We start from the raw sequence: 21,604 nt of genomic DNA on the forward strand, positions 1-21,604 counted from the left end.
TTTTCACTGGAATATATTGTAGAACTTATAATCATGAGATTGATTGTTTTGCTTTCACAAATTTTAGGGTCCTTTCTGATGGCCTAGTGGTAACGTCATTGCCTTGTAATTAAAGGCTCGCATGTTTGATACCAAATAGAGGCACATACTGGTTCAGATCCCACTTTAAACTGTAGGTCCAGTCCCGATTAGCCCTTCTGTGCATAAAGTGGACTTGAAACAAAAACTCAAAATATGAACTTTCACATATTATGGTATGTGTTACTTAAAAGGCAAGCTAGAAATGTATTTTACTTTCAAAGTAGGCAGTATTTCAGCATAGATGAAGCATAACCACACCACACATAACGTTTGCATTTGGTATGTACTTTTTCTTTCTTAAAGTGTCCATCTCATCGCTCCGGAGTCTGCACAAGATTTGGGATAAAACATGATAAAAAGGTAAAATGTCGGGCTGGCAACTGAAAACATAGAAGAAACAACGTAAACGGGGCAGCTGCTACTTTTTTACTAAGTTTTAGATTAAATCTTGTTCAGACTCCTAAGTGGACACTTAAAGAAATAAAAAGTACATGCCAAAAGTAGACATTATATGTGTAAACATGTGTCAGCACTTAGTACATTATTCATCAGGTTAGTTAGTAAATTTACTACTTATATTTACTTTCTTTAATTTGAATTTTACCACCTTTGATAAATATACTGTTTGTTTTTATTATACTTGTGTATCTTACTATTTTTAAGTCAACATGCAATTGAAAACATACATATATATGTATGAGATCATGCAAATGTATGTGAAAAGTGAACAGATATCCTCCAAATGAACAAGACCTGTTAGAAGCCATTAGTACTTACATAAAGTTCAGTCACTCTGTGTATAGTTCAAATATTCACATTAAAATTCACTAGTTATGAAGTAGGATGAACATGTAATGGACTAGCTTTATGTCTTAGTCACATGTTTTGCAGGGATCCGTATTTATGTGTACCTGAAAGACAGTCCAATGATAATGTAATTGACATGATATTTTAAGCCATTGTACAGTTGGAACAAATTTGTAATCGTCCTTTCCCTTAAACTGGTAAGCAGTTCATGTTTCATGTTGAAAATGTATATATTTTTTTCAATATGTTATTGAGCTTACAGGTCAGAATGGCCGGCCTCTATGCATGTTAGCCTAGAATGATAGGCAACTGTGTTCTTAACTGGTTATGCTGTCCCAAAAATAAGTTTAGAGTACTAAATAGGCCCAAATTTTTAGGCATTTAATTAAAGATGCTGCTTACTTTTTAACAGAATAAGAATAGAGACATCCTTTGCTGTGGAAAAGGTCACGTGTTTAGGTTGAAGCATGAAACAAGGTTTTATCAGCCTAAACAGTACATTATTACTATTTCTTCTTAGATGAATAATCCTTTAGAAAAATTGAATTGTGAAAATTAAAATCATATGTTTTTAATAATTAAACTATAATGTGTGCATGCAGATCTAAATTTTTATGCCTTGCGCGTATGTGTCTTAAAGTAACTGTCTTCATTATTATTTATATTTATAGTAATTTATAGTGCTTCACAGAATATCGGTGCAGAAATATAATAGAAATATAATATAATTACATATTTGGATTGATTTAGTTTAGAGATTACATAATAAGGACTAAACTTTTCAATTGTTTCTATAATTAAGTCTTTTCTTCTTTTTCTTGGGCAAAGTGTATGTGTGTGTGTGTGTAAACTAGTGAGAGAATTGAAAGAGATGAATTTTAACAGTTAAACATTGCTATAAAATATTCTTAAACTGAAGTATTTAATTTCACATAATTGTCATTTTTTACATATTTGAAAGTGACAACCTCAGTTCAAGGGAAGATAACGCAGATCATTTCCAGACCAATAATTTATATTGTTAAATACAAATAAGCATGTGTGAAATTTAGATCAGTAGGATACTGACTCATTCTGCCAAAATTATCCAGATGGATGTTGGTCACACAACACATGGATGTACACATATTATTGTGTCAAGTCAAGATTTCGAAGCATATTTCCATTCATGTAGTATGAGAGAAGAAGTGTAATAATATGCTCACATTAAGTGTAGTCATACCTTTCACCCTTTCTATCATCTATTGATGGTATGGTGTTTTATTATGATTGCCAGAGATTAGCAGTGTTTACGTGGACTACACTATTTAGTGAAATAATTCTTGAAGCTTTCATGGTGGTGAACGATGAAGATATTCTCTCTGGATATCAACCAGGTTAGTTCTGGATTTGCTTCCAAGAGCTAACATCATTCTCATCTTCAGGGACAGAAGTGCAGAGATATGGGAGAAGTTTGGTCAATTGGGTTCCATCTCTTGCACATCTGCAGTCTTTGGTCAACTATTGCCATCCAGGACAGGTTCAGTTTGAGTCTCTTGTCTCTGTTGAGATTTTGTTTCACCCTGTGGATGAATATTACTCCTTTGGTGATGTGCTCTCAGTAATTAATGACTTGTTGATGATCTCAGTTGCAGTGGCGTCGCATGCGGTTCACATACGGGTGTTCACAATAACATTTTTATACTGAATGGAAATTTACTCCTCTCCCTTGTAACTTCATATTCAATTGAAAAAGTAAGAATAAGAGTTCAACTTATTTTCAACTATTTCCCACAAAAATCACGCTATATTTGAAGTAATACAAGATTTTTTATTCAATTAACACCCTTTTAATTACGCAATTTACAATTAGTAATGGCTAGTGCAAACTAATTAGTATAACATGCAATCTCAGGTATGTACAATGCAAGACTACCATACTTCGCAATCTACTTTCTAGTACACCGACCATATGTTAACCAACGACATTCATTCATATTGAAAGCACATGCATCATTAGCGGGACAGAGAGGAGGACGCGTCCAGTCCAGAAAAAAATATTTTGTGTATGTAAGATATTTGGGTATTATACAGAATGCCCTCGCCCCGCCCACAATAACTCGGTTGGGATGCTTATGATTGAAGTTTGGGAGTACTTACCTCTTGTACAATGCAGAGGTCCGGCTGGTGAGGACCCATCCTTTTTACTTCCGTTCGTTCTGCTTCGCTCATTCGTGAAAATAAAGTTTCTTTCAAACTCCTAACAGTATTCATAGTATACAAAACACAACACTACACACACACGCGCGGCACAACACGCACACAAACATGCACGTCTTAAAACCAATGCACATAAATTCACCCAACCGCCTGCCAATAGATATCGTGCTCTCAACAGTCGACACCACTCTAACCGCGTTTTGCCGGTTGCCGCCAAAGAGCATAGGCTTTTTTATTGCAACGCAAAACGAACGGAACTTGATCTTTCCAAAAATAACGTGTTCCCTTGCAGTTCTCCTACAGCAACAGTGTTGCCAACAATTGAAACGCAGAAGTTGCTAAATCTTCAACATGCACTAAAAGTTGCCGAATCAAATTTACAGGTGAAAAATGCAAAATACATTTTTAAAAAGTGCTGTAAAGAACAACTTACATCAGGTTTATTCCAACCAATAAATTAAATTTCAATGTTTGTGCGTTTATATGTAGATTAAAAAAATACTTAATTTCAAATGAGATAATTTTATGTATATTTTATTTTAACTTTCTAACTTCAAAGAAGAAAATATTATGTGTAGGAAAAATGCATCTCTAGTATTCTGAAAGTTATATTTTGTTCTTTACAATAAGCATATTCTCATAATGTAGAGAATAGTAAAAATAATTTACTAACATCAATTTATAACTGTTTTCGGTAACAGCTATTTAGGCCTAGGACTCCATACTATTCTGAGTATTGTTACCAGAAAAATTCAATTGATGTAAATATAGTCCACATTTTCCTTTGCAATTTAAGTTGGTGAGAGTTCTTTTATTTTTGCATTAAAAACGTCTATTACTAAAAAAGTTGCATAGTCTGAATGGCCCTTAGACGCACATGCGCAAATCATATAAACCTTGAAAGATATGTAACTCCTGCAGACTAGTTTCTAAAGAAAAGTCACTCATCACTATTCCGTGAACTTAAGCGCTCACTGGAATTTAATATCCGCCAGGTTTAGTGATTTCTCATTAAAGTTTTCAACTATGTAACGCAGACCGTCTCGAGTTCCCTTAGACATGCCTTGTATATGCTGCACTCTGGTGCCGAATGAAAGAAGTATTACCGCCTGAATCAGGGCTCGTAGCACCATATGTTTGCACAGTGAACATTTTCGCGGTATAGTGGCCAACAGCCCGTTAGCTCTCAGTTTGATGCGACACGTACAGCAATTGTGTTCAAAGCAATCCGTGGAACACCGTGGGAGTCAGTGTTATCAACTGTCTAAAAAAGTTATCAGACATGAAAGACGTCAACTCTGAGTAAATTGTGTGTATATATTCGAACATCAAAAATGCATTTTTTTTAATAATTGTGTGTGTGTGAGTGTGGGGGGGGGAGCACGTGCGTGCGCACGCATGCATGCATGCATTTAATATGTACGTAATTTAAAACATATACATGAGTGTTCTCGTGCTCATGCGAACATTATCACGCGACACGCCTGCTTAGTTGTGAAGTCAGTTCTAGGTTGAAAACTTGTTTCACGTCAATTGGTGAAGTTGACAGTGATGTTAGCTCCTGGAAGCATATCCATAACTGACCTGGTTGAGATCCTGAGAGAATTGCTGCACTATTGATTAAGGCTTTATTATTCCATGACGAATAACAACTGAAAGTAGAGTGAAGCATGCAAAACGTCATTTTTATATCCAGTTATTACATCTTTGTGGATTATGACTTACTGCTTTGGAAAACAAACTCCAAACTTACAAATCACAATTGACACGTGTTCTATAGTAACAACATTTTAAGGCAAACATGAAACATTTATAAAACTTACATGTGATTGTCATATTTAAACCAACTCATTTGTAATATATATGTCAAAGCAATTCAGAAGTGAACTTTGAGTTTAGAATTCACATCTACGAGTTAAGCTTTTGCAACACATTATAAATGGTCGGAAATTTTGTTGTTTCCCATTATTCCACAAAACATGAAGTATATATTGTTAATTTTTTAGGTTGAAATTATTTTAAAAGATGTACACTCATTCTGTCACTTACCTTTTCATGGTCCACCATTGGCACCGTGTGTGGAAGAACTCATCCAACGCTACTTATGTTTGTGTGATTGGAAAGAATTTTATAATGACTACATCCAATATTTGTGTTTTACAGTATATACACAAAAGTATTATATGTGTCTGCAAAATTTGTAAGTTACATTTACTTTACCCCAGCATTGTTTTAAAAAATGAATTTTGAGATAAAATAAATATTCTGATTATCTCATATGTAAACATATGTATGTATTTAATGTCAAACTGTGACAGTCATATGACATAGTTTCAATAAAATACTTATCATTTATAAACATCTTGAACAACTTAAAATTGGTACAGCATAGAAGTATTAGTTTTGGTGGGAACCTATAACGATATACGTATATCAACATAAAGAAAATGAAAAATAGTTATTTTACATAAATTTTCGGTTCCAACTTTTGAAGAAGCAATTGGATTTGGACTAATATTGAGAATAATCTCAACATGTGGTTAGCCATCAGACATCAGTCTAGAGCATAACCAGTTAATTCTAGAAATGTTGGCATGCACTTCCAGAACAGTTAATTGTTTTTAAGTGGTTGTATAATACATTATCATTTCATTTTGTTCCCAACGTGCTCTTTGTGTGAACGAATTTTGTATTTGAAACAGTGTGTCTGCTGATCATTGAAGCATCGCAAAATTATTTTGTTGAGTTTTTTCCCATGAAATAACCAAGTTACTTGAGTACAGTACGTTCATGTCCTCAAGACAGTTTTTGGCACTAAAAGCACATAATTCATCCCTACTGACACAAAGGGAGGATCTAAAAGAATTGAGGTATGTCGAGCGGGGCATTTCTATTGGTGGCATCTATAAACCGGTGAAGTGGCATACTTCAGATCTCAACAGCAATGAAGATATTGTTTCCGTGAATGTTGACAATAACTGAGATATATGCCAGTCTGCATAGGGGCAAATTATGCATATTATTTGCTATTTTTTGCTTGTAAAATTATCATTTCTGTCTCACATAGGGTGGCCACCCAAAACCCAGAAAGTATGGAATTTTAAATTTCAACTGCATCCATTCAAATAGGATTGTTGTCATAATTTAACATAACAGCATGGACTGTGCTCATTTATGATTTAAATTTGGAGTCAAGAGCCAATTTTATTCCTTATAAAAAGTAGTTGCAGGGTGATGTAATTAGTTTTCATTGAGTTTCTAGTGAGGCATTTTTTACTCTCCATGTAAAGTTATTTTTGCACACGTTATGATTAGCCAATTGTATCTTCCTCATACATACTGCTTGGCAAAGCTTGTCGTGTGTGAAGTAGTAATCATGTAAATGATGTTAAAAAGGAATAATTGTGCCGGCACCTGTGGTGGAGAGGTTAGCACATCATGCTACGATGCCGGGGGTCCAGGGTTCGAATCCCAGCCTGGGCATGGATGTTTGTGAGTGTCCATTCATAAATTTCATCATATCATCACTCATCCCCAGCTTCGCAATTAGGCAATAGTGTCACAAAAGCTAAGTAAAACAAAGCAAATCAGATCAAGAGAAATGTTTGTCAAGTTTAGATGGTAAATGTTCATTTTGTGAATGGGGTGAAGACACCTGAAAGCTATCTATTGATTCATTCAAATGCAGTGTGTAAAGTGCCACATGCTCAAAGTTTAGAATCAAAATGTTTTTATTGTGGGAATTGTGAGAAAGGAAAAGAGCATCATTGTTCCTTGGTAAGGATTCTAACACAGGACTCTAGCCTCATGTCTCATTACAAGAACTCTTTTGAGGGCAGCTCAAATTGTCAGTGGTGACAATGCTTTTCTTTTTCTCTTAGCACCATTTCTCATTTCCAGAGAATCTACGGTAGATAAATTACTTAGGAGATATAATCGGCTTCTTGTCTGGAAATGATGAATAATTTCATAATTTTAAATTAGTGGTCACCACATAACTCAAACCTGATAGTTATGATTACATATCATACTTTGGAAAGTATGTTTATTTACTGGCTCATGTTTAGTTATCATTTTGATATTATTATTATTATGCAACAACTTTCAGTAGAGACACTGTTGGTAGATTTTAGTGAGATGCATAACAGAACTTCAGTTTGTGAATCTGTTCATTTTACTGGAATTTACCGAAGTGATGATGACATTGCGTCTGTGCATTGTGATTCAAAGCCTAGTTTGTTTATATTTGTACATTTGATAAATAATACTATGTACGTGTTTGATTTTCTTCAGCCAGTCTTAGATGAAGTTTGAATTCACAGGGTTACACGAGTGCATCAAAAACGTGGATGGCATATGTCGAACTTCATGATCAGTGTTTTAACACATGACCAGCATGTACAATTTCTGGTTAACGAAAAGTTTGTATGTAAAACGGAGGGCTCTAACAATTCAATTTTTCCCCCACATGTACAGGCATCGACAATAGAAATGGGACGCCTACATCCGGAAATATTTGCTTCCCAGCAAGGTATTATGTATGTTGCCTAACTCTACGACAATAAGTGGATTTTAATAGCAAACTTTCAATGGTAACTTCTGCCACTGTTGCAGAGTTAGGCAACACACATAATGCTTTGCAGGGAAGCAAATATTTCTGGATCTAGGTGTCCCATTTTTATTGCCGGTGACTGTACCTTACTGTACCACCTGACACTACAGCTGGGTTTTTAAGTTATCGAGAGACCTTATTCAGGGTAGGGTGTGGTTGCACTCATGGCTGATATGCAAGCCCTCTGCCATATTGAGGTGTTTCTGGATTGAGGTAAGGAATGGATGATATAATGTTAGGGTCAAATGTATTTTTCTTATTCTTATGACACATACCATCCATGTCATGGATTTCACATGTTATGATGCATGTGTTCAACTAGCATGATGTTTTGTGTCTATGCAGCAAACATTTTTAAAATTAATTTGATAGATTCCATTCAAGTAACCAAATGGAGATAAATTATTTTTGTTATCAGTTACAGGATTGTTGTAGATGATCCTGATGGTCCAAATGAAGGGATTAGAAGGGAATTAGAAAATCTTGTTCATAGACTTCACCAAGATCTGTGTCACCTCTCGATGCTCGGTGGGAAGGAGCTTGAAATCTTAAGTGACATGGAACCCGAGAGCCTAACGGACATTGTACCTGATAAAGCATTTTTGGAGCAATTAAAAGAAGCCAGTGCAAGATTTTTGGACGAGAAGAGACAGGCTCAAGAAGCAATGGAATTGTTAAAGTTGTATAAAGCATCTCAAGAAAAGAAAGTTAGTAACAGTGCTGCAGAGAAGGTTTGAGGTAAGTGTATTGTTGTATGTTCTATTGATTGATTGATTTAAAATTTTTGTGTGCACATCTCCCTAACCGTGCTATAACTCATCACCTGTTTCCCATACATTTCACAACCTCTGTGGCAGAGTGGTTAGCACAGCATGCTATGATGCCAGGAGTTCTGGATTTAAATCCAGGCCTTGACACGGGTGTTCTTTGAGAATAAGTGATGATATGAAGAAGGGACATTCATAGTGTTGCAGTTAGCTAAAACTGGCAGAAAAGCGATGCTAAATAACAAAAATCAAATCCATTACATTGCTCTCGGTGTCTCAATTCTAGCATTCAAGACCTAGATTATGGACCTAATTTCACCTGATTTTGATTGTTTTGATAATGTTTTAGGCCACCTCATAATGTCTCTGCTTGTGCTCAATAAAGCAACAGTGACATGCACAAATGACAAGGAATCAGGTGTCAGATTTCTAAGACAAGGGTTTACAAATGCCAGTGTCCTGGTCTGACAAGTGCCGTTGCAACTATTTCAGCTAGTAGTCTTATATGGTTTTAGGATTCTGACCATAATAAATTTGTGACAAATAATATAGAAAAGGAAAGTTAAAAATGTACTTACGTATGTGAGTATAGTGCTCTTATTGTAGAACGACGTTTCAGAGATTGACTATCTCTTTCCTCAGGTTCGTATAAAAACTAAGTACTTGGCATAGTACTGCGTCAAAAATGTAATATGAGGATTGTGGTTAAGGGTTGGTTAGGGTACATTTAAAATATTAAGTTTTTGCTATTAGAAGTACGTAAAAACCAAGTCGTTCCCTAATAAAACTTGTACAGTAGACCTATTCACAGGTAAAAAAGTTTAAAAAGTTAAAATTCTAAAAAACCTGCATAAATCACAATGCAACCTGCAGGTTTGGCCTTTCCTACCCAACTGTGCTTATCTATCCACATGAAGGTCAATTCTCAACGAATATTTCCCCTCCCCTTAATTTTCTCGTTTCCCCTTATTACGTCACAAATCCAACGTGAATTCACGTTCCTCTCTTGCAGCTTGCATAACTTCCGGAGTGACGTGGAAACCGATATTGGGTTCAATCTTCCAGGCTTTATCCCATTTTTTGAGGAAATTGATCCACCCTTCTTCCAAATTTCCTTCGTCCCTATTAAGATTACTCTTCCCCCCCCTACAAATACTCGCTGTCTCATACACATTTCTTCCTAATTTCCTCCCCTCTTTTCTGATTACCTCTTTTTTTGCGATTCTATGCCCACTTTCCAAAATATGTTCTGAGAGACCCGTTTTGGGAACTTTTTCCCTTATGTCCTTTTCATGCTCGCTCCATCTTTTACCCATATTTCGGCCCGTCTGTCCTATGTACTCCTTCCCGCATTGGCATTCTATTCGATAAACCCCCTTCTGTTTTTCCGGTATTTCCCTAGTTGTCTTTCCTTTCTTATAATCGGTGAAGTATTTTTCTACATTCTTTGGTGCTTTCATCCCGCAAACGATTCCAAAATCTCTCGTTATTTTTCCGATTTTTTCCGATACGGATTGATGGTAAGGGATGCCAACGTACTTTACCCTCCTATTTTCGATTTTTTCCCCTTCTTTTTGATCCCCTTCTTTCCTAATAATTTTCCGTGCTCTCTCCGCTATCTTATCCATTTCTCTATTTGTGTATCCATTTTTTAATCCTGTTTTTCTTATCCACCGAATTTCGTTGTCTTTTTCTTTTTCATTATTGCATAGTCTACCGGCCCTAATAAAAAAGTTGAGGAATACGTTTTTCTTTGTTATTTCGGGGTGCGCCGATTCCTTGTTAATATATAAGTTCCCCGATAGGGGTTTATGATGTACCCCTGTTCTAATCCTATTCCCTTCTTTCAAGATACTAAGATCCAGGAAATTGATTTTTCCATCGCTTAAGTTTTCCCTAGTGAAGTTTATTCTTTCGTCTTGTTTTTCTAATTCTTCAAAAACCTTGTTCAGTGCTACCCCCTTTCCTATAATCAAGATATCATCAACGTATCTCCCATAATATTTAATACCCATTCCTGTTTTTTCCAAAGCTGCCTTCTCAATGAAGTGCATAAAAATGCTCGCTACTATACCCGAAATGGGGTTTCCCATCGCCAAGCCTTCTTTTTGTCTATAAATACTGTCATTGACATAGAAAAAGTTATATTCCGTTACAAGGTTATACCATCGTACATATTCCCAAGCAGTTAGGATGTCTATTCCTTTTTCTAACAGCCACCTTAGTAAACAATCTCCCGCCCGCCCCCTCGGTACACTTGGGTATAAGTTAACAACATCAAAACTACTTATTGTATCCTCGTCATCAATTTCCAGATTTTCTATACATTCTTTAACTTCTACGGCATTCCTAACGCTATATTGGGTGTTCTCATTTACCTTCCTTATTCTTTTTACCAGCAATTTTGCTAGCCCATATCCAGGATGTTCGTATGTTGGTATAATAGGTCTAAGTGGTATGCCTTGTTTGTGTGTCTTAGGTATTCCAAAAGCAATTGGTATGTTGCCAACTTTAATTTCCTTAATAAGGATTTTCTTTTCGCTTGTGCCCAATGTAATGCTTGTCTCTACCCCTTTTTTGATCTCTCTTCTAATCTTATTAATAGGGTCTTTCTCTATTTTCTCAAAATCGTTACCTTTAAAGCTATCTTCTAATTTTTGGTGATATTCCTCTCTGTCCATGATAACCATCTTGTTTTCTTTATCAGACCTAATTAGAAATACGTTATTCGCCTTCACCCATTTTCTTACATTTTTTAAATCGCGTCTTAGGTTTTCGTTTACTTTCTCTTTCCATGTTCTATCTCCCCCTTTCATGTTCGTTTCCTTTTTAATTTCTTTTTGCAAGTGTTGTTCTACAATATTACGTATCCTTTGTCTAACCTCAGTTTTATCCTCCCTTTCGTCAATAGTTGTTACGATCGTTTCTGCTGCTATTATGAATTCCTCTTTTTCAAGTTTCTCTACCCCTATTGCAAATTTCTGCCCCTTGTTCATAATCCTAATCAACTCTTTAGGTGGTTCGTGGGTGGTTAAATTTAAAATGTTCTCATTATTTCCCCACTCCTCTGTTTTTTGTTTCTTATTCTCTAGATTATCCTTCCTATTCAATTTTAATTTCATCAATTTCCTCTCTATAGTATTACTATCCCTAAATTTGGCTTTATCCACAGCTCTAAAGTGTCTCTCTTCAATGCGGTTCCACGTCACTTCGTCTAGTTCCCCACTAACTTCCAAATGTAATCTATAGCATTCTTTATTAAGACGTTCGACTTGTCCATGTGCCTCCCTAATACATTTCCCTAGTATTTTAAACTGTATTTCTTGTTTTTGTTCAATCATGCCTACACTCAACGGTTTATACCCCCATTTTAAAAAGTTTGGTAAAACCCCCATTTTCCTGCATTGTTTTAAAAATCTAATCCTGATTAAACCCTTATTCAACTTAATCCTCTTATTTTCTAGTGCACGCACTTTTCTCCCCGTATCGGAGATCAATAGCATTTTATAGGTTTGTCGCGTGTTACTCACAAATCCAGAATATAGAAAAGGAAAGTTAAAAATGTACTTACGTATGTGAGTATAGTGCTCTTATTGTAGAACGACGTTTCAGAGATTGACTATCTCTTTCCTCAGGTTCGTATAAAAACTAAGTACTTGGCATAGTACTGCGTCAAAAATGTAATATGAGGATTGTGGTTAAGGGTTGGTTAGGGTACATTTAAAATATTAAGTTTTTGCTATTAGAAGTACGTAAAAACCAAGTCGTTCCCTAATAAAACTTGTACAGTAGACCTATTCACAGGTAAAAAAGTTTAAAAAGTTAAAATTCTAAAAAACCTGCATAAATCACAATGCAACCTGCAGGTTTGGCCTTTCCTACCCAACTGTGCTTATCTATCCACATGAAGGTCAATTCTCAACGAATATTTCCCCTCCCCTTAATTTTCTCGTTTCCCCTTATTACGTCACAAATCCAACGTGAATTCACGTTCCTCTCTTGCAGCTTGCATAACTTCCGGAGTGACGTGGAAACCGATATTGGGTTCAATCTTCCAGGCTTTATCCCATTTTTTGAGGAAATTGATCCACCCTTCTTCCAAATTTCCTTCGTCCCTATTAAGATTACTCTTCCCCCCCCTACAAATACTCGCTGTCTCATACACATTTCTTCCTAATTTCCTCCCCTCTTTTCTGATTACCTCTTTTTTTGCGATTCTATGCCCACTTTCCAAAATATGTTCTGAGAGACCCGTTTTGGGAACTTTTTCCCTTATGTCCTTTTCATGCTCGCTCCATCTTTTACCCATATTTCGGCCCGTCTGTCCTATGTACTCCTTCCCGCATTGGCATTCTATTCGATAAACCCCCTGAGGAAAGAGATAGTCAATCTCTGAAACGTCGTTCTACAATAAGAGCACTATACTCACATACGTAAGTACATTTTTAACTTTCCTTTTCTATATTCTGGATTTGTGAGTAACACGCGACAAACCTATAAAATGCTTTTGTGACAAATATGTGTGCACCCTTTTGTTAACAGCTTAGTGGAACTTACTTTCTGAATACCCTCTTTTGTGTGGTGTGTGTGTGTGTGTGTGTCTGTCTGTTTGTCTATACTGAATCATACTGAAAATAGTTCTGTTTTTTTTTTTCACTCCAGGGAAACATGCATAGAGCTGTGTGTTTTCAGCAAGAGAGATTTACTGTTTCATTTTTCTCACAATACATATCAAGTTACCAACACTGCACATACAAAAGCAGGATTCTTTGTTGTTTCGACCCTGGAAATTCAATTTCCTTAAATCCTGTACATATGATACAGCTGGTGCATATAAATGAACTGCACTTGGTGGCGAAACCTGATGTACATGGACATTTGAAGTAGCTTCAGAAAGAATATGGATTGGACTAGACTGAATTGATTATGTTTGGTGCGCTTGGCGACAAAGCAGATAATGGTACAAAAATTGAGAAAATGATTGCATAACTTTTTATTTTATATGTAAAGAGAATATCCAAGTAAATTACGAACCAAATTTATATGAGTACCATCAGTGTTCAATATATTTTACGTTAATGGAAATTACATAAATAACGAAGAAGATTGTTTGATTGTATTTTCTGCAAGTGCTTTTGATTTCTGATATGTTAGCCTGGATACAATTTATTTGATAATGTATTTTTTTATTATTATTATTTGTAGCGGGAAATTTAACCTGTATCTTAAATGTGTCAACACATTCTGGAATGGAATACTGTACATATTCATAACAGATTTCTAGGCCTAGGGGACCAGATAATTAAATTACAATGAATGTTACAGGCATATTCTAATGTTCTGATTTATCAGTATTATTGATGATATATAATTGTGATATTCAATGAAATTATGACTGTTTTAGCTTTTTAATTGTGAAATAAAACATTGGCAGTTAGGAACCAACACGCTTGACATAAAACATTTAAAATTACTGAAAAGAAGCATTTTTTGTAGTGTATAAAATACTCTTGCATTCATTGCTTATAAGTTGTGTTTTGTTATAAAGTAAACCACAAAAAAAGTTCCCTGTTCATGGCCTACAGCAAGAATACTTGATATGACAATGTTTTGTGATTATTATCACTGATATTTATAAAAATATTCATAAATTCATAAAGGTTCATAGGTTTTTTTGTAAATTGTTACAGGTTGTACTGTTTTTTTTCTACTTTCATTAATATTGTAAAACTTGACGTATGAATGCGTTCATAAGTTTTTTAATGAGTTTGTATTATTGTATCACTGCAAGAATGTTTTTCATAAAATATTTTGTTAAATGTACCAGAAAGTCCATGACCAATCATATTTCTTTTGTAACATAATTTTTGTATGCATTTATATGTTGTTTTTTAAAAAAATATTTAGAATCTCATTTTACCTGATTCACTTTTACAAATGTGAAAAGTGGAAAATGAAATAACAGAAAATTGTAATGTAAATGTGAAATCCCATCCCATTTTCACAAGTTTTGTACATATGCGGTTAGAAAATATAATGGCAGCATATTATGGTACATTGTGTATCACAAATGTACTTTATATTGATTCTAGAGTACATTACACAACATGTTTTAATGACCTGTCTTCCAAAATGATATCTCAAAATGTAGCTTCATAAATGGGATAATATATTCCAGTGTAATCATAGCAGGCAGTACACCATATAAAACATGGTAGAATCTGTACCTTATGCAAATGCATTTGTTTTGAAGAAGAGATCTTTTATTTTTATTCTTAATTTCTTTTCTGCGGAAAGAAGTGAAATGCATTTGTAAAGCCAAGCACCTCATGTTAATGAGGTGGTAAGTTTAATGAGCTTTGATGATAAATGATAAGGGGGTTAGGTTCCTATTCTGGGAAAGGTGGGCATGTGTCATTATACTCTTCTCATTGTCAGTTTCATCATTCACACTCATTGTCGCATTGAAATAAATATAGAAATACAACCAATTTGATAAGGCATCTATCATCTCCCAAATAATCGAGGTTTGGTATCTGGAAATGTTCCCACAATATTGGAACACACTTAAACATCTGTAGCAGTTAAGCAACATTTCCTTTCCCAAGATCAAGAGTATATGGAGCCTTAACCCAAAACATTCATCATCTTATCACTTCCTTAAGAATCATGCAATTTGATTAACTGTAACACTTTGGAGGAACCACTTACGTTTCAGGTGGACACTGGACATAACTTGGCAAGGTCATTTTTTTTTTCAAATTGTCACTCATTTTGGAGAATCAGGGTGATATTAGAAATGCTGAAGTATTCATCTGCTCAGAATTCCTCCTAGAGGATTTAGAAGCATTTTTGTGTGAATTACATTTTTTGACTAGATATTTGTAATAGTTTTTATTGATAAGCACAATCTAGTGTTCTATCCTAAATTACTAGACCAGTCCACATAAAAACATTTCTATATGCTCTGGTAAGAAATCAAAATTAATCAAATTTTCCGAATTTGACACAACCTTTGTTTTTAAAAATGTAAGAGATTTTTTAAAGAGCCATGTGCAAGATTGGTTCAATGTCCAGCAAAACCATCCTTAAAAGTCATAATGATCATTCAGTAAGATTTTTTTCTTATTCCCTTGGATCAACTTTATTTGATCTGCAGCAGCAGTTCCATTTTCTCCTATCTGATGTTACTGTTGTGTGTTTTCTGGCTTGTGTCATCTGCTGTGCTTTCTGCTCGTAGTTGTACATACCAGTCAGTTTTTAATGGATTGTACATTCTGGGGCTCTCATATGTCCACAATCCCAGGATTCAAGTGAGAGGGTATAGTGTAATTAATCGGAAAAAGCTATCAAATTAGCAACACATAATTTCTCATACACAATCTCTAAATATCCTAGATATTTTTCAAATTTTGCAAAGAATTTTATGATTATCGCATTTAACACACAATGCCTCTCATTTTTGCATCTGGAATGTGACAATGCTTCAACTGTAGGGTGACCAGATGTCCTCTTTTATCCAGACATGCCCTCCTTTTTAGGTGTCTGTACTGCATCCGGATGGATTTTTAGAAATCTGTAAAGGTGCTGCTTTTTTAGAAAGTATAGCATCGACCTTAGCAAATGTTCTGCATAGAGAATGCTTCCACAGATAATGATATTTATATCACTTGGGGTGCGTTAAATATTAGAGCAATGCTCACCTAGCATCTGGGAGCTGAACATGATCACTTTCCCGACTGAGTCATTAGTAGAGGTGTGTGGGATCCAGAAAAGTCTGTACCAGGATCGGTAATAGAAGTTTCCCATCCCGATCCCAACTTCGGGAAATGATTTCCAGACATTTTGGGATCCCGAGCAGTTCAGAACTTCCAAATGGTCATTTTAAAAAGTGGTTAATTCTTGATGTTTTCTGCATTGTAAGTGTCTTGGCACTTCTTGGAAATCATTAGCATTTATTTCAGAAAAAAAAAGAGGGGGGAATGACGTAAAATTCACATTTTCCACAGCATCGGGAAATATTTATGATTTCCCATTCCTGCCAGGAAATTGCAGATTTTACCCATCCAGAATGTCGGGATTTAAAGAAAACAATATCCCGTGCTGACCAAAAAATGTTGTCCCGCATACCCCTAGTCATTAGTTCGTATTATTCTAACTCGTTGCTTCGTAATCTGAGACTTGAGAAACACATGAAATTTTAGCAGTTCCTTTTTGATTTACTGATATGGTTTATTTTAATTTGCTTTTCTGCCATGATATGATGATTTTGATAAACAGACATTCACAAAGAACACCCATGCCCAGGTTGGGATTTGAACCCGGGACCTCTGGCATTGTGGCATGGTGTGATAACCACTCCACCACAAAAGTCGGCCAGTTCATTTTTGAGTCATACATACGCGATACAGAAACGCATAGTGAGAATATTAAGTCATATTTACTTTTATGAAATAACAAAATTCATCCATGATCTTGCAAGAAAATTTCCAGCTTTTAATGGATGTAAGAAACGAATATGAGGTAAAGTGTAAGGTGGCTGTCACTTTCCCCTGCTGTTGAAAGAGTGCTAGAAATGTTCATGGCATTAAAATTATGTTTTTTGACCCAATCTAAACTACCTAAAATTCAAATTCGGTTTTTGGAAATAAGTTAAAGCAAAGCTTACTTGTTACATTTGCATTCTAATATCCAAGAATTGTAAAAAGAATAAAATTCTGTGCTTCAAACTATAGATATTTTTAGTTATGATTGTCATGTGTTAAATAATAGGTTAGGAGATTGCTTTCGTTGCTTAAAGGTAAGAGGAAATTATTTCAAAAATCATCAGAATTATATGTGAGCAAAATCTTGATTAAATTATGAGTAATGGCAAATGAGTTGCTATTTTTTGCGGTGTCCTCTTTTTTACATGTATGTGTCTACTCAGTTGCATATTTTAAATGCAATCTAGCTATCCATCTCACTCTTTCACTCGCTCAAAAGAAAAAGACTGGCTGGTTTTTCAACTTACTCCTTACTGACAACTTTTCATGCCAATGTACATTTATTTATTCATCTATTCTATTGTTGAATGTTGAACATTAAAATAGTTTCTTTCACTAATGTTCGAATTGTAGCTTTTCTGGTGATATGATTCAAATAAGTGTTGTCAGGTTACAGATCAAGCATTCAACATTTTGAGTGCTTACACTGCTCTCATCATCAGACATTTCCTCATGAACAATGTATGCACTTGAAATGTTGAACACTAACGTCTAATTAACCTGGCTGATAACCCGAGAACACTTGTTCGAATTCTTTCACTAATATTTACTTCCTGGCAAGCTTGGTGAAGTATTTAGTATACCATGCTCTGAAACAATGCTCCTGTTTAAGGCATAGATATTCCTTTTTGTGTTCTCTCATGTACCATCCATTCCAATTGTCGCTTGGGGAAGTTGTGCAACATAACTAAGTAGTTAATATTTGTGCATTTTGCTTAAGTATCCTCTGACAATATATATGTATTGTAATGTTGAAAATATAGACAACAGAAGAAATTAGCAATAATACTAATTTTGAAAATACCTAACCTTTGATTTAAGTGACAAACCAGTTCAACACTTCTAACTTCCAACCAGGGTAGTCGAAAACAGAATTTTTTAATCTGTTATGCTCAAAACTATACAATGCATTTGAGAAACATGTTACAGACCTGAATATCTCAAGCAGTATTGCAGCTGTCTTACTAAAATTAACCTGTAATAAACTGGGTAAAATATTTGTATGAAAGCACAATGTATTAATGCTGCAGTTGTTAAAAAGAATAACAATGATACGCCAAGACTGTAATAATAGGCTGTGGAAATAAAATCACATTAAATTGAATTGCTCAAGATTTACACCTGTCGTTGCTTTCTGTGAATATCTGAATATTGGTAGAAGTTGTAGAATAGTCTGTTTCAGATATGGAAACTGTGTTATGTTAGCAGACATTTAAAGTTTAAAAATCTGTACAGTACATGTACAGTATGGCTGGAAAAGATGTATACCGAAAGTTACAGACTGTGTACAATGTTGCCAACTTTCGGTATACTTCTTTTCCGGCCTTACTGTAAGACACAGAAACTTGGTGAAGTCTATAGCATTGTAATTTGCACTACTGTATTACCAAAACCATACTACATTATAATCTTGTTCCTGAAAAAATAGCATACAATGATATGATGTGTGTATATAATGTCAAATCAATGTTCCAATGCAATAGTAATAATTATTTCATTTTTAACTTGTTTAAGGATATGTGTATTGTTGATTTTTTTTACTTAAAAAATCATTTATTCACATCAACTCAGGTTAATGTACAATAGTGACTTGAAATTCTACTGCCAGTAAATAGCAATTAACGCACATGGAGATACAGTACATGAGAATTTTGATATATTCCACAATTATTCATGTTATGAATATTCATTGTATTCAGTGCCTCAAATCGGGCATGCACATTTTCACAAAAACTTCCAGTTTGCACATAAAACCAGAGTTTTTTTTTTTAAAAAAAATAATACAAATCATAGATTCTGAACATAGTGTTTAAAATACTTTTTCCTAATCAAATATATGTATGTACTTGATGCTTGCTTTTGGTTATCTAATTTTGTATGATTTTTTTTGCAACATAAAAGAAATTGATATTTGAAGAATGCCATGTTATTTGATTAATTTGTACTTTCATACTGCCAATTTATTTTTATGTAATAATTCCATAATTACACTGTCCTTCCATTTGAAAGGAGATTTACTTTTTTTAATGCCTGTCAGTTTTTAATGGATTGTACATTCTGGTGCTTACCCAAGTCCACAATCCCAGGATTCAAGTGAGAGCATATAGTTTATAGTGCTCCCAGTGCTTGTCTGGGATTCTCGAAATGGGGGAGAGGGGATTACATATACTTTTTTTAGTAGTGAGCCGACATTTTAGACATTATTTTTTCAGATCCCCCCACCCCGGCACCCACCCAGCGTCGAATAACATGGGTACCTGGGGGAAACCCTGGGGGGGTAAAGGCGGTCAGGGGCGTGATGCTGATCACATCACCCCCACTCACGACCGGATCAAGAAAGTGTGGGGCGTTACCCCCACACCCCCTATACGCCTTCATGGCGTAGTGCTATGCACAGGGGAACACTTTTACCACTACTCCCCCTTGTGCACACCACTGAGTACTCCAATATCATATATTTCTGCTTCTGTGCCATACCGCATAATGTTTGACACAGGGTAGAACACAAAAAAAATGTTTTCAGACTTTTTTTCGGTATTTGTATGGTGTCTCCCTGTAATCAAGGAGTCCTGAGTTTTAATACCCGGTGGAGGCACATCGCACAGTGGTTTGGATCTCACTTTAAACTGTAGGACAAATTCCAATTATTCTATCTGAGCATAAAGTGGACTTAAATCAATATGTGTATATAGGAATGTGGGCCTGCAAATTTGATTAGGACATGTGGAACAAAAACTGTTTCTTGTGTATTGTTATATATCAGACTACATGAGTAATGAAGTTACTATTGCATTGTGGAATATTAAGACTATAAATATAGTACAGGCAGAGTATTTATAATGAATATGAGTCATTGTGACTCAATTAAATGGACCAGGATCACAGTATTGAAGCTTCTAGAGGATTATAATCGAAGCTTTTAAAGTTGTAGTTGAGCAGATGTTAGTTGCATTATGAGGGTATTTCCCACTGGAGTACTACGAATTTTGTATAACATATAACCACAATGTATGATATCTCAAATTACATTCCATACATAGCACTATTTCTTTTTTGTCATGTGTATATCGTATGTATATAATGTAGACAGTGTATTATTCTTATATGAACTGTCTATTTTCACCCATCAAAGTATCATAGTTGTATATTAGTCATAATATAAGTATTCTACATATTTTAGATGCCAATATACTTTACATATAGTTAAAATTGTGTAGAATTATAGGAGACAGCAATATCACAGCTTTTTAAACAATATTTGTGATACATTCATGTTTCTTTCTCATGCCAAATCACCAATTTCAGTAGAAAATAATGAGTCCTGTATATGTTACCCACAGAACATAAGCTATTTCTGACATGGTCAGAACATAAGCAACTAAGATATATGCATGTTGTCTTAACTTATTGCATGTGAAACAACATTTATGTAAGTTAGTTTAACTACATCAATATATTTTAACTTTCTATAGAGATTATATGTGTATGTTCATGTATACCTCTCATTTTCATGCTCTAATGAATATACATATAAATATATTAAACAGAGTTGTTACACAAAGAAATAAATATTTACTTGATCCCAGAAGTAATGAAAATCACTTTAAATGCTGCACAGTGTATGTAACATTAAAAGTTATTGCTGTTTTGTATATTCATTCATATATTATCAGTTTAAACATTTTCTAAAATGAAGTATAATGAAATATAAAGATGAAAAACAACAATTGACAACTAAGCAACAAAATATACAGATTTGTGTCTTTCTCCGGTAAACAGTAGGGCCAAGTCCTTCAAAAGTACAGTCTGTTTTGCACACATATTGCCAGGGCATTAGAGAAGGCTGGTATATATGAAGGATGTTATGTGTATTAAGAAGTCGCACTGATGTAAGTTGATAAATAATTTATGTGTTGCTTCTCTGTGTTTACGACAGTATTAGAAATCTTAAAATAGAGAGGAGAGGAGTTGATGTTCAAAAGTTTAGGTATGAGCCTAAACGGCATTAGCCATTTGAAGGTGGGGGGGGGGGGGAAGAACAAGTTTATGTGAAGTTGAGTTAGAGTGTTACCCCTTTCTGCTCAAGAGAAAATAAAATTATTCCAAATTTCGGCATGAAGTGTGTTGAAATGGAGTTAAACAAATTTCTTATGGAGCTGAATTTTTTTTACTTATATACTCTGTATAAATTTATCATGGTCCAAAAGTCACTAAAATTGCTAAAACTGAAATAATGATATTAATGGAGAAAGATGCGCTAGTTGTTATTGTTAAAGCTTACTCTGAATCCAGTTAAATTTAATGAAAGCAATTATTAGATCAGATATGTGTACAAGAAAATAAATTATATAATATTGTATAAAAATCGGTGC

General features: G+C 34.7%; 1 protein-coding gene across 4 annotated transcripts in view; it reads left to right on the forward strand.

Annotated features, from left to right (window-relative positions):
• Nucleotides 1–21,258, forward strand: part of LOC145988773 (DNA fragmentation factor subunit alpha-like) — a 38,385-nt gene extending 17,127 nt beyond the window's left edge. For all 4 annotated transcript variants that reach the window (XM_083123949.1, XM_083123951.1, XM_083123950.1 and 1 more), the window contains exons 4-5: nucleotides 8,118–8,437; nucleotides 13,129–21,258. In XM_083123949.1, coding sequence (XP_082980075.1) covers nucleotides 8,118–8,436 — 319 coding nt within the window. In that variant the 3' untranslated portion in view covers nucleotide 8,437; nucleotides 13,129–21,258. The remainder of the gene's footprint in view (nucleotides 1–8,117; nucleotides 8,438–13,128) is intronic.
• The last annotated feature ends 346 nt before the right edge of the window (nucleotides 21,259–21,604 follow it).

The sequence above is a fragment of the Lepisma saccharinum genome, chromosome 6 (genome assembly GCF_977018435.1).
Source record: "Lepisma saccharinum chromosome 6, izLepSacc3.1, whole genome shotgun sequence".
Taxonomy (NCBI): Eukaryota; Metazoa; Arthropoda; class Insecta; order Zygentoma; family Lepismatidae; genus Lepisma; species Lepisma saccharinum.